Source organism: Larimichthys crocea, chromosome X, assembly GCF_000972845.2.
Source record: "Larimichthys crocea isolate SSNF chromosome X, L_crocea_2.0, whole genome shotgun sequence".
NCBI lineage: Eukaryota > Metazoa > Chordata > Actinopteri > Sciaenidae > Larimichthys > Larimichthys crocea.
The window spans coordinates 25,350,626-25,363,325 of NC_040020.1; the positions used below are offsets into that span (position 1 = coordinate 25,350,626).

The 12,700-nt window shown below is 38.8% G+C and overlaps 2 protein-coding genes across 2 annotated transcripts; one reads left to right on the plus strand and one right to left on the minus strand.

Moving 5' to 3' along the window:
• Positions 1-957: 957 nt before the first annotated feature.
• Positions 958-4,337, minus strand: ubl5 (ubiquitin like 5). Its single transcript, XM_010733632.3, has 5 exons — positions 4,200-4,337; positions 3,851-3,915; positions 2,008-2,091; positions 1,890-1,927; positions 958-1,226 (listed from the first exon to the last, which is right to left on the minus strand). The coding sequence occupies exons 2-5, from the start codon at positions 3,904-3,906 to the stop codon at positions 1,183-1,185; spliced, it is 222 nt and encodes a 73-aa protein (XP_010731934.1). The 5' UTR covers positions 3,907-3,915; positions 4,200-4,337; the 3' UTR covers positions 958-1,182.
• Positions 4,338-4,390: 53 nt separating this feature from the next.
• On the plus strand, positions 4,391-11,085 carry pin1 (peptidylprolyl cis/trans isomerase, NIMA-interacting 1). Its single transcript, XM_010733635.3, has 5 exons — positions 4,391-4,585; positions 7,570-7,652; positions 9,415-9,523; positions 9,621-9,731; positions 10,298-11,085. Exons 1-5 carry the CDS (start codon positions 4,528-4,530, stop codon positions 10,405-10,407), a joined length of 471 nt encoding a protein of 156 aa, XP_010731937.1. The 5' UTR covers positions 4,391-4,527; the 3' UTR covers positions 10,408-11,085.
• Positions 11,086-12,700: the final 1,615 nt, after the last annotated feature.

The following is a 12,700-nucleotide window of genomic DNA, read 5'->3' on the forward strand; positions in this document are numbered from 1 at the left end:
ATACACATCCGCTCATCCCTCGGGAGCAATTTGGGCTTTAGTATCTCGCTCAACACTTCGACATGCAGACTGGAGGAGCAGGGAATCGACTCACTGATCATCAGATTAGGAGACGACCCACTCCTGAACCACAGCCGCCTACGAAATATATACTGCAATATAATGAAATACCATGAAATGTAGCAAATAATTGAAATACTCAAGAAAAAGTACATAGGATAAAAACCAAGCCATGAAAAAACAGGCCCAGACCAACGAGCTGTGGATGAATATTCAGAGTTATTCAATGCAAACATACTGACTCATCATTCTTCGTTACAAACAGAAGTTCTGCATTCAAATGTTACATAAATTTAACTGTTATATTGTTTTATATATTGTATCATTAATTTATTAACATTTATGCTGGGTTTTAGTGTTGCAGCTGGTTGAATGAGAGATTTTTAAACAGCTTTATATACTGCTGTGTGGTTTATAACAACGCATTGTGTTTTATAAACTGATTACATTGTTTCTACCTGTGATAACTGCATTTAACTGCAGCTGTCACTTACATCAGTTACATGTACTGCTGTACAAACTACAATATTTCCCCCTGAAATGTAGTAGAGTATATAAAGTACCAGAAACATTGTACTACTCAGGAAAACATACATGAAGTTTGTACTTAAGTACATTTACTCAATTTCTGGACTTCTTTTCCAGACAGAAGTACACACTATGATGTCTGGGTTGTTTAAGGGTCTATTCAGATGTTATTTCCGTGTTCTAGGATAATTAGCAATACTTTTACAAACTGGTATTATTCTCCAAAGCTAGATTTAGCTTGTACTGTATCAGCAGCAGTAGTTTGACCTTTGAAAAACAGTAAAAAGTTGCAGTATATGCTTCCAAATGAACTGGAAACATTTGTATAGGTGAGAAGTCGCATGAGAAAACAATGACCACCGAGCCTTGTAGGTCAATAAATGTCTGCTTTAATTTCAAAATATCAAAACAAAAAAATGTAGAACAACAATGTGTTTGTCACATAATTTGTGAGCAAAAATTTGGAGCTAAAAGCGAGATGCCGGTGTGTTTTCTTCTCTGGGGATACTTCTTTCTTGTATTGTCTGGTCATGGTGGTTTCCTGTGACACGCTCCAGCGAATGCATGTGTGTGTGTGTGTGGTCTTCCTCTGATCTACTGGTAGTACAGCTCTAGGTTCATCCCATCGTGAATTTCGTCTGCAGAGGTCGTGGTTAAGTACAATAGATCTGCTTGATATAAGTTTATTACCACTCGTCATTCCAAGAAAGAAATTTTACTGCTAACGCTCACAATATCACATCATAACAGATTTTGGAAAACAACGCAGACCGTAGAGGAGATTTGTATCTCATCTATAGTCATCTAAATGAACCATGATCTCCTGCAAATATATTACAAGGGTCAGCTTATCAAAATCACAACGCTGCCTCCACTCCAAGAAGCAACACAATTTTACGTCATTAAAAAAGTAGAAAACTGTTTTAGGAGTCAGTTAGGGATGCACGATGCATCATTGGGTGGATATCTGCTGGAAAATTAGAAATGATCTTGTAATTTAAAGTCTGATAATGTTGAGGCTCTTCTTGCAGTAACTCTGAATGTGACTGCAACTGTAATAATGTCACACACAGATAGATTTATATTAAGCATTGCTAACCTAATTGGACTTAGAAAAGATAAACATAATGGTTCCAATGGCCTCTATAGTTGCAAGAGTAATAATATTGTTATCATATTGGCTATAATAGAAAGACAATATCTACAATATCTTGTTATTGTCTTGCAATTTCAGTACGTGCAGTATGGTACAGCCACAAGCTACCGACAGCGAGAGCAGCTGAACAGGTTGTTAAGGATACAGTCACCCAGAGTCACGTGGTCCTTGAATATAGTATACCTGTGGGAACAGAGGAGGAACATTTAGCTGCAGTAACAACAATTAACAACAATCGTTATGGTGAAGTACAAGTGTCGTACCATTTTTTTAAAACAATCTTATCGTGTCGTGTTCCCGTCTGGGCGGCGATGAGCTTCTTCAGATCTCCAATGCTATCCTCAGAGCTGAAACGTGGCGGTTAAGGAAAGGAGCAGTGTGACAGCATAATAAAAAACTCAAAGACACGGATAATATCTCTGTCTGCATAATAAAAAACTCAAAGACACGGATAATATCTCTGTCTGTAATGGGATGAGAGAGACAGTTACACCGTGTACAAATCACTCTCCAGCTTAAGTATGAAGCGTCACGCTGAGGTTGGTAGTTTTATTAATTGTGTGTGAACATACAAATGAATATTAGAAGAACGTAACAGACCGATTCCTAACATCTTTGTATCCTTACTTTGTGTGCAAGAAGAACATGTTGCATAGTGTACGAGTCATGTATTCTCTACCACTCTTAAAATATATTCGTACTTGACTGGCAACCATTGTGTTGAAGGGTTATACAGTTATGCCCTGACACATTGCATGAGTACATAACTGACTCTACACGTACTTGCTTAAGTGTTAGTGATGCTGTACTATACAGAAATACAGGATGTAGGTGTATAATTTCTCAGATTGTTTTTAATGTGTCTTCTGTGTGTACTCGTTTGTGTTTCAGTGTCTTTGACACTGTACTGCGAAGTGCAAAACATCGATTAGGGACGTCTCTTTATTGTGCGACATAGTCTCCTTTATTTATTATTATCTGTGTCTTTTTTTTTTTTCAACAAAATAAGTTCAAAGATATTTTTAAATCAGTTCCTCAAATGTGATTCAACTAACCCAAAATTAACTTGACATTGTGGAATGACGTCATGCTACAATGATCATTCATTCGTCTACAGCCTAACTTAAATTGTACATAGTTTTTTTTGTAATCCCTATTTGCAGTTTTACTCTCTCTCTCTCTCTCTCTCTCTCTCTCTCTCTCTCTCTCTAATAAAACACGTCAAATATGAGCATTTGCTGCTTTTCTTTGTCTTACAAATCACAATAATCTCAACATCATGTTTTGGGTTTTTAAGAGTTTTAAGCAGATTAAACTAAGCTACAGAAGGATAAGACTGATGTGTCACATTGTTAAAGACCAAAGTACATTAACAGTTGTTACTCGCAGCCTTACAGTGAAACTTTAACATGCAGTCTTGTGACTTACTTTTTTTGCATGTTACACGCTAAACATACCATAGCCAACACTACCAAACCAAAGCATTACTGTCTAAACTTGCAGGACTGTCAAACTCTCGTACTTAAAAGCTGCAGTTCCATCAGTACATTTAAAACCAAATTAAAAAGCCTGCTAAAGGATACTCATCTCTGTAGCCACTGACATTGCCGGTGTATGTTATGTGCCTTTTGTGTGTAACTTTGTATTTTGTATTATGTGTCCTGTGTGTTTTTTGCTTTGTACTGTTTGTTTTTGTGCTGTAATATGTTTTAATTGTGTCTGCCAAAGGGACTGCAGATGAAAACTCTGGTGCAGTACATCAAATCGTTTATGTTTAATACTGTACATGATCCCATTAAATTAAATAAATGAATAGATACTGGAAAAAACTTTTGACATGTGGATCTTTTATGGTGTTCTTGGAGGCATGCACCATCAACAAATGTATTTAGTTTGTTTGTTTGTTTTGGGAAAACTAAGATAACTTCTGGTCCACTTGTCATGTTTACCTCTCTGAAGGAGTTTCTTACTGTGAGTGTTTTGTGTTGCACCTGTGTTATTTGTTGTAATGTGACAATTTTCTCGGAAACACACAAACATAAAGTCGCCTTGTGTGAACTCAAAGTTAAATCCAGCTGGGTGTTGAACAGTTTCTGTGAAGGATACTTGCACTTGACTCGGACTTTCTTGCCCAGACGATCGTTGCACACCACCTCGATCATCTTCAGCGTCTGTGAAAGGAAACACAGTTAGCCAGCTGCTCATATAAAGGGTGGTGACACTGCATGGACATAGTTAGATATATATAATTAATATGGTTTGTTTATGATGAGCTACGTTAGAGAAATGGAGACTTTAAACCCATGCAGGTTAGCGAACACATGCTACAACATTACCGACGTGCGTAACGTCTAAAAACGCGCACGTAAACCGAAATTTAGTCCTCAAAAGGGGACGAGCGTTGTCACACTCATCATACCGACGTGTTAAATGTTGTTAAACGTGAGACTCCTACCTGTAAATTCACAGCAAAGACACAAACAATCCGTCTTTATTCTCGAAAGCTCTCCGTCCTGTTTTACCGTAAAGCCGATTTAGTTTGCGTGTTGTAGCCTCTCGGCCAATAAAACGTGCGCACTCATGAGCGACATGCCGAATCAGCCAATGACAGGAGAGGAAGCCCCAGCGGAAGGCGGGGCTTGTCCCTGAAAACAACTTGTACGAGCAAAAACAAGCGGCTAACTGTCGTGATCTGCCTTAGCTTGCAGCCTTTAACCTGTCACACGGCAGCGACACTGAGACTAAATCTGAAACTTTCAGCTGCCGCGGGTGGAAAAACAACGATGGCAGACGAGGAGAAGCTACCGGCAGGCTGGGAGAAGAGAATGAGCCGCAGCTCAGGTAACAAAACGGGCTAAGTGTGTGTTAGCATCGCAGCTAGCAGCTGCAGCAGCGTGCTTTACTGTGCAGACGAGGCGCGCGGGGCTGTAAGCTCAGCGCGAGAGGGTTGAAGCAGGTGATGGGTGACCCGGAGGTGTAGGTGTGTTTGGTTACATGTGGTGCTTTGGCTGTTATTAGTGTGTGTGTGTGTGTGTCGCTTCATGATGCTCCTCATTCAAACCTGGCTGCCGCAGGGCCCTGTATGACGTCATACTGCTCCAGTGCCTCACCTGCAGCGCGAGACTCTGAGTTTGTGATGATCATCATCATCATCATCATCATCATCATCATCATCATCATCACCACACAGATCAGTGCGGTCTATAACAGTTCATCATAAACACTTAGGTCAGGGTTGGAAAGGGGTGGAAAATTTCCGGAAACTTTCCATGGGTGATTTGAGTCAATGGATACATCCCGAATCAAAATAGTTTCCAATTACAAATGATAAGCCAGCATCATGATGAGATTAGCATCTCATTTATTTATCAGACAGCTGTCTTACTGTCACTTTAAGTTGAACATTTATACCATACATCAGATTTATTTACCACTTAATATCATCAAAACTTTACGTTCATTTGAGCCCATGGTCTACTTTATGTAGACTGCGGGCTCAAATGTGTGGCCGGCCTTCAGTTTAGTAAATTCCCAGTTTATACCCGTTTTATTAAATCTTATTTATCCTGAGAGTTTCCTGTCTGTGCCCGTGTGTCAAAGGACTTTGTAAACTCTGTTTTTAGAAGGCGCTCTATAAATAAAGTTATTATTAAACCCCAGTTAATTACAATAAATTCCCATTAATTCCCATAGAAAGTTTTCAACTTTGCAACCTGCTCTTTTGCAATTCTGCCCCAGTGCCTCACCTGCAGGGCAAGACTCTGAGTTTGTGTTCATCATCATCATCATCATCATCATCATCATCATCATCACACAGATCAGTGCAGTCTATAACAGTTCATCATAAACACTTAGGTCAGGGCTGGAAAGGGGTGGAAAATTTCCGGAAACTTTCCATGGGAAGTTAAGTTGGGTGATTTGGGTAAATGGATACATCTCGAATCAAAATACTTTCCAATTCCACTTAATGGGAATATATGATAATCCAGCGTCATGATCAGAATCAGAATCACTTTATTAATCCCCGCAGGGAAATTGTTTTTGTTACAGCAGCTCCCAAACGGTAAGTGAGATAGTAAGTGATAGCAAGAAAACAAAACTTTAACCCTATACACCTATACGATATCCTATTTTAACACTATATACACATGTTTAAATTATAGTTAAATAAAACCAGTAACAGTAAAATAAAAGCCAAGTAACAGTGAACTATACAGTATGTAAATCTAAAACCTTATAAAGAATTTAGTCTTTGAGAGACTGTACTGAGAATACACTGATTGTTTAAAGTGCAGTATGCATGTGAGGAAGATTTCACTTATGTATTGCACAAGCCAGTTCAATAGCTACTGGACTTGACTTGGAGTGTGTGATATTTTGAGGGAGGAGTTGTAGAGACTGATGCTCACAGGTAGGAAACACTTCTTGTGTCTCTCTGTGGAGCATCTTGGTGCCAGCAGTCTCTGGCTGAAGGTGCTCCTGAGTCTGTCCAGCACCTCATGGAGTGGGCGGGAGTCATAGTCCAAGATAGCCTGCACCTTAGACAGCATCCTCCTTTCCAACACCACAGTCAGCGAGTGCATCTGCACCCCCAAAACATCTAGCATCTGATTTATCAGCCGGCTGTCTTACTGTAACTTTAACTATTTGCAAGTTAAACATTTATACCATACATCAGATTTATTTACCACTTAATATCATCAAAACTTTACGTTCATTTGAGCCCGCGGTCTACTTTATGTAGACTGCGGGCTCAAATGTGTGGCCGGCCTTCAATATAGTAAATTCCCAGTTTATTCCCATTTTATTAAATCTTATTTGTCCTGAGAGTTTCCTGTTTGTGCCCGTGTGTCAAAGGACTTTGTAAACTCTTATTATTCCCATAAACTCCAGTTAATTCCAATAAATTCCCATTAATTCCTGTGGAAAGTTTCCAACTTTGAAAATTCCCAGAATTTTGCAACCTTACTCTCAATGCGTACACACCACCAGTTTCTCAACCTTTTCACACCGCATACCACCACAGAAAATATTAGATTTTCCAAGTACCACAGATATTATGGCAGATGTTACGGCAGCGTGAGGCGACTCTCTTTAGCTCAGTTTCAGTTTTCAGGTTTCAATGTTGGATGAGAGGAACTGGTCAGCTCCGCAAGAATAAAATAAAATATACATATTTTTAAAATTGCATTTTATTAAATTGTGTGTCCTATAACACTGTACAAGTGGCAAGATTGTGCCAAATATTGGAGAACTGTATAAACATACTATATAAATAGGAGCTACTGCAGTATTTAAAATATTGATAGATGATTGATTTAGTCTGTGTTAAGTCTGTTTTCGTCTTTAGACCTTCTCATCAAATTTGTTTTCAGCCACAGGGAGGCACCAAACCAAGTTTTCTCTCCTGATACCGAGTCTGATCCCTCAGCTCAGGCTGCCACAAATACCAGCACTCTCCTCCTCTCCCACATTTGATTCCTTATGCCTGATTGTGTTGAACTTACTGAAATAATGGAACAAGTTTTGTGAAGTAGTATGAGGCTGGTGATCACCGTGGAACTAAAATGGAGTCTGATTCGGTGACTCGATAAATACAAAGGATTTTATCTCCAAATTTTATGACGATGTGACAGTATTGACACAGAAAGTGTCTCATGCAGCCACGGTCACAGCTGACACACAATCTGCTTTAAGGTTTGTGATACCAGTGATTCCACCACTAAACCACTTTATAAGGTGGTGATGTCAGTCATGTTTCCATTTGTTAAACAATCATTGAAAGCAGCTTTATGACTGACACTCTCTCTCTCTCTGACCTCCAGGCAAAGTGTACTACTTTAACCACATCACCAACGCCAGTCAGTGGGAACGACCAATTGGAGATGGCCGTGGCGAGCCGGATAAGGTTATTATGTGTATTTTTTTATGTATTTCTTATAACAATAGACTTATTGTGCACATATAGTTACAAGGAACTTTACAACATAAAAAGAAGAAGTTCAGTGATGTAATGATTAATATTAGTGTTGGGTCGCTGAGGCCTCATGAAGCTTTGGGGCTTCCTGCCTCAGCAAGAACAGTGACATCTTTTGGTTTGCAGCCCTTTAATGCTGGGACTGAAGCAGTGCAGCACCCTGCTGATTTCATACGGTGGTTTCAGACTTCAGTGTGTAGTAAAAGTCTTAAGAAGGCTTTCTTTATTTTAATCCATATTATTCTTGTTCAGAAGTGCTGCCCACAGGCCTCACTCGGGACATTTTGTCCTTTTTAACTTTAGACTTTTATCTTTTTGGCTGTGTCGAATCAAACAGCGTGAATTTGGGCAACAGTCTGGGTTATTGTATTGAATTTTGTTGAACCTCAGATCCCATGATGAGTCTGTAATAAACTATGTAGCTCCCTCTCGGCATGTTAAGGACAAAGATTTCCCCATTGAAACCAATTAAAACAGCTATTTTTGATACAGCCGTTACAGCATAAAATAATGCATTTATGCATGTTATACACTCACCAGCCACTTCATTAAAATCCTGTTGGGTTCAGCTGGGAGAGTTATGCAAAGATCTCACAACTTTATGGCGCATGTGTCACCCCTGCATTAAATCACAATGAGAAACAGAGAACTGACATGTTGTTTTCTCATTTTGTTTCTATCGACACACACTGCTAGGACTGAACTATCTGAAGTGATTCTGATTTGTCTGACCAACATTAAGATTTCAATTTCAATAAACTTAATTCCAGGGCTTTTTTAAATTGACTATACAGCATTAAATGTGCCCATAAAATGTTGGCAATCTAAAAAAATATATTTGTCTTAGTTTCCCAGAGCTCAAGAAGATGTCTTCAAATGTCTTGTTTTGTTCAATAAACAGTCCAAACCCCAAAGATATTAAAGTTACAGTGATTATAAAAGACTGATCGCAAGGACATACTGGATTGGATGAAACACTAGATGACACACTCAGTCTTTGGTCCTCTGCAGTTTTCTGCTTGCATTTTCATCGTACAGTACAGAGAAGCACGGTTTTGGGTTGCCATGTTGTAAAGAATGAATTTACTGGTGTTTGCTCTCTGCTGAGATAATCATCTCCTCCAATAGTCCCTTTTCCCAGTTGATATTTTGATGTGTAATAGCAGGAAATTATTTATCAAAAGTTTCATTAATTAAACATTAGATATGGTTCTGTTTGAGTATTCCAGTAAACCATGACAGTGAGTCAGCATTTTATACATAAAAGGCCCGACATATTGGCCTGGTATCGATCGGAAGGGCTGTTGAGTCAGTTAACAAACATTAAATCCTGACCCGATCAAGTTTCCATGACTTCCAAACTTTTACAACTCAAGTAAGAAACATTTTATTAGTAATGAACTCACTTTTCAGTAGATCATGAAGAAAGAGTCATGGGTTTGTCATTTTCTAACTCACTTTCATTCAATGGCCTCACTTGAATAAAAGAGCTAATTAAAACAGTGAGTGATTTTTCACATGGAAATCCAAAGGTTGGTCTGATTAATGATTATTACGGATCTGTAATCATTAGCAATGTTAGTAACAGATTGGTACTGACTGGCTAGTCTAAGAAGATTGGCAATAGACCAGACTCTAGATCAGATTCTGGTGTGTTTTGACAGGGTTTGTGTTTTTTTTGTTTCTCACTCAGGTACGCTGCTCTCACCTCCTGGTGAAGCATAATCAGTCACGTCGTCCATCTTCTTGGCGGGAACAAAATATCACACGAACTAAAGATGAGGCTCTGGAACTCATTCAGAGTAAGTAAGACGTCAGGGAGGGATGGAGGGTGGGATGTGGTTCATTTAGGTCTGCTCAGTTTATTTAATTTGTTCTTTGTTTCTCTACTCTGAGCAGAGTACATAGAAGAGATCAAGTCTGGAGAGGAGAAGTTTGAGTCTCTGGCTTCTCAGTTCAGCGACTGCAGCTCAGCTAAGAACGGTGGAGATCTGGGGTTATTTGGCAGAGGTACGTACTCACATACACATGCATGCACACTACTACACATGAAAACTCAAACCCACAAGAGTTATACACATATGTCATAGGTTGCCGCGTGTGTGTGTCCCATTTTTAAAGTTTGGGAAGGGAAACTGTTTTGAGACTAATATATTTTTTGGTCTTTTAAAGGGATTTGACTTAGACTTTAACAGTCAGTTTTATTTTAGTAGATAAGTATGGTTCAGTAATCATCTGCTGTTAAGAGTCTGTGTACTCAGTTAGCCCTGAAGTTCACCCAAGTCGATTCTTTCTAACCATGCAAAGAGTTTCTTTGTTCGCCAAAGTTTCGATATGTTCTCCTTCTTTTGTTTCGTTGACACTCACTTCCCAGCACTGTTGTGGCAATCCTCCAACTGAATATCCATAACTGGCCGTGCCCATGTGACACAATGACAGCTGAAACTGAAACCTAATGAATTAAAGGAGGAATTAAATGTGTTGTGAAAGAAACTAATAAGATGTATTTAAAGTAGGTCACAGGTGGTAATGTACATTTACATATTAATAAAAACATATCTGTGCTCATGTTTTAGGTCAAATGCAGAAGCCTTTTGAAGATGCCTCCTTTGCTCTCAAAGTGGGAGACATGAGCGGTCCTGTTTTTACTGACTCTGGAGTCCACATCATCTTACGTACTGGTTGAAAGGAAGAAGCCACCTACTGTACTATCCTCTTACATACACACATACACACACACACACACACACACACACACACACACACAGTCCAACCCAACCAGACCTGTGATTTATTTTAATGACACACACCAACCAATAAACAACAAAGCTTATAGGCTGAATCACATTATTTTTTAAGTGAGGTCATTTTGTTCGAGCATTATTGAACATGTATGAATAATTTAATCACACTGAACATCACCGAGTATTGCAGATTCTTCCTGTTTGGACCTCCCAAGCTTTTATTAACCACGGCAATGCCATCATATAAAAACACGAGTGCCTGTGACTCTGTTGAAGTGAGTGCCCCGTGGAAACAGTTTCACACGATGCGCAAAATTTGAGAATACGACTGCAAACGCTTGTGTTTTTGTATGTGCATGTCTTCTAAAGGACCATTTACTGTATGTTTATCATTTCGACTGTGTGTGCCAAAGCAGTTCCTCTATCTGTATTATTGTTTTGGAACAATAGATTAATGAGATGTTTAATACTTCCTAGCCACTACAGAATATATTGAGTTCTTTCATTGACAATTGGTTTAAATTTTTTTCATCCTTTTCGGTAACATAGTATAATTTGTTTTCATAACCCACTTTAAAAAGTGCATGTTTCCTCCCCTTTTAGGATATGCAAAAATGGCACAGTTAAAAAAACTTCCAGGTTTTAACTATCAGCTCTGCAGCTTTTAAAAGCATCAACATTCAGATGAACTATTGTGTCGTTGGAGTTTTTCTTTCATCAATAAAAAATCTTTTTTTTTGTAAGTCTCCTTGTTTTGTTCAACAGAACAGAAGGAAGTGAGGGATGTTCTTTCTATGCAGAAAGATATGATTAGTTGTGTCATCTTTATGTGGAGTACTTCAGAACTTGAGTGAATGTTTATGAATCTTATCCTTAAATCACCAGGCAAAATATTCAGATGAAAACAAAAAATCCTTTGGACTTAAAGTCAGTTGGACATAAAGTAATTATAAGTTTAGATAAGACGTATATGTAACATGATGGCGTAAAAGATGTGGATCATCAGTGGACCATGATCGATTGAATGACGCCTGAGTGCTTGAACAAGCCGTCGGTAACAGTACCTACCTGCCAATCAAAGCAACCATGCTGTTAATTAAGCATACTTTTAAGCCTTAATATAATTTGAAAGGGTGAGTTATATACAAATTCATCCTCAGTACAGTTGTCATGAACAAGAAAATTGGCTATAGAGACCAAAACTGTTTTTTTACCAGCCTGTAAACATGTTTATTTCTGCTGTGAAGTTGGACATTTTGACATGGGGGCTTATGGAGACTGACTTGTTTTGTAGCCAACCTCAAGTGGCTCTTCAAGGAACTGCAACTTTTGTCTCTCTCAGGACTTTATTCCTCTCTCCTACAGCGTTTTTTAAGCACATGGCCAATTATGTAAATTAAGTGATGATGTCATTTAGCGACTTTTAGGACAGTCAATAGCTACTTTCCGTACTGAGGCGTTGGAAACACTGGGTGCGGTCGAATAGTCAATTTTGCTTAGGAACCTTCCTAACTGAGTGAAATGACCCAGAGGTATTACCGTAGCCTCCATGATAAGAGCTGTTCGAATTCTCAAACTGTTAAGGAAAGGAGCTTCAATGCTTCCTTTATTATCACTTTTAGCATAGGATACACCGGACCATCCTTTACGAAAATAAGGAGACGTTGACGTGATGCAAAACTTTTATCATGAAGTGTGTTTTGTTGTTGACTGTGGAGCTGCGTTCAGACACAGAGTAAAAACTGTTTGTAACTGTGACATCCAGCATCCTGCAGATCATCATGAAGTTACCGTTGCTGATTAATCAATATATCTTTGCCATAACTTGTTAATATGTTTATACATGAGTGGACAGGAGGGTGAGCGACCATACCAGCACAGCATAACAAACACTTCATCTGACTTCTGTGACCAGTGGACAATATTAATTTATTATTTGAATTCTGACGTTGATAATGAAGACATATTTTTCTATTTTTCACTGGGTTTTCCACGTTTATATTCCCTACATTAAACTACCGGTACATGCTAAGAGCGCACTGGGAGTATCTAGTAAGTATCTCAGATGAAGCGTTTTGTAGTCCATCTTCTGGACTTTGTAGTTTTACCACAGGTCACATCAATAACATTCGCTGTCGCATAATGACGTAGTCTAGTGTAAGTGCAGTCGGATTTTCCTAACTCCTCATGAATTCTCCCTCATATCTTTCCTTGACCTCATGACGTTTTCTATCA

Bases quoted from the DNA above. Each gene is read 5' to 3' on its own strand.
- ubl5 (XM_010733632.3), bottom strand. From the start codon at position 3,906: ATGATCGAGGTGGTGTGCAACGATCGTCTGGGCAAGAAAGTCCGAGTC. The intron at 2,092-3,850 runs GTATCCTTCACA...GCCACGTTTCAG, and splicing joins AAAGTCCGAGTCAAGTGCAA to CTCTGAGGATAGCATTGGAG. The intron at 1,928-2,007 runs GTACGACACTTG...CTGTTCCCACAG, and splicing joins AAGATTGTTTTAAAAAAATG to GTATACTATATTCAAGGACC.
- pin1 (XM_010733635.3), top strand. From the start codon at position 4,528: ATGGCAGACGAGGAGAAGCTACCGGCAGGCTGGGAGAAGAGAATGAGC. The intron at 4,586-7,569 runs GTAACAAAACGG...TCTGACCTCCAG, and splicing joins GAGAATGAGCCGCAGCTCAG to GCAAAGTGTACTACTTTAAC. The intron at 7,653-9,414 runs GTTATTATGTGT...TTTCTCACTCAG, and splicing joins GCCGTGGCGAGCCGGATAAG to GTACGCTGCTCTCACCTCCT.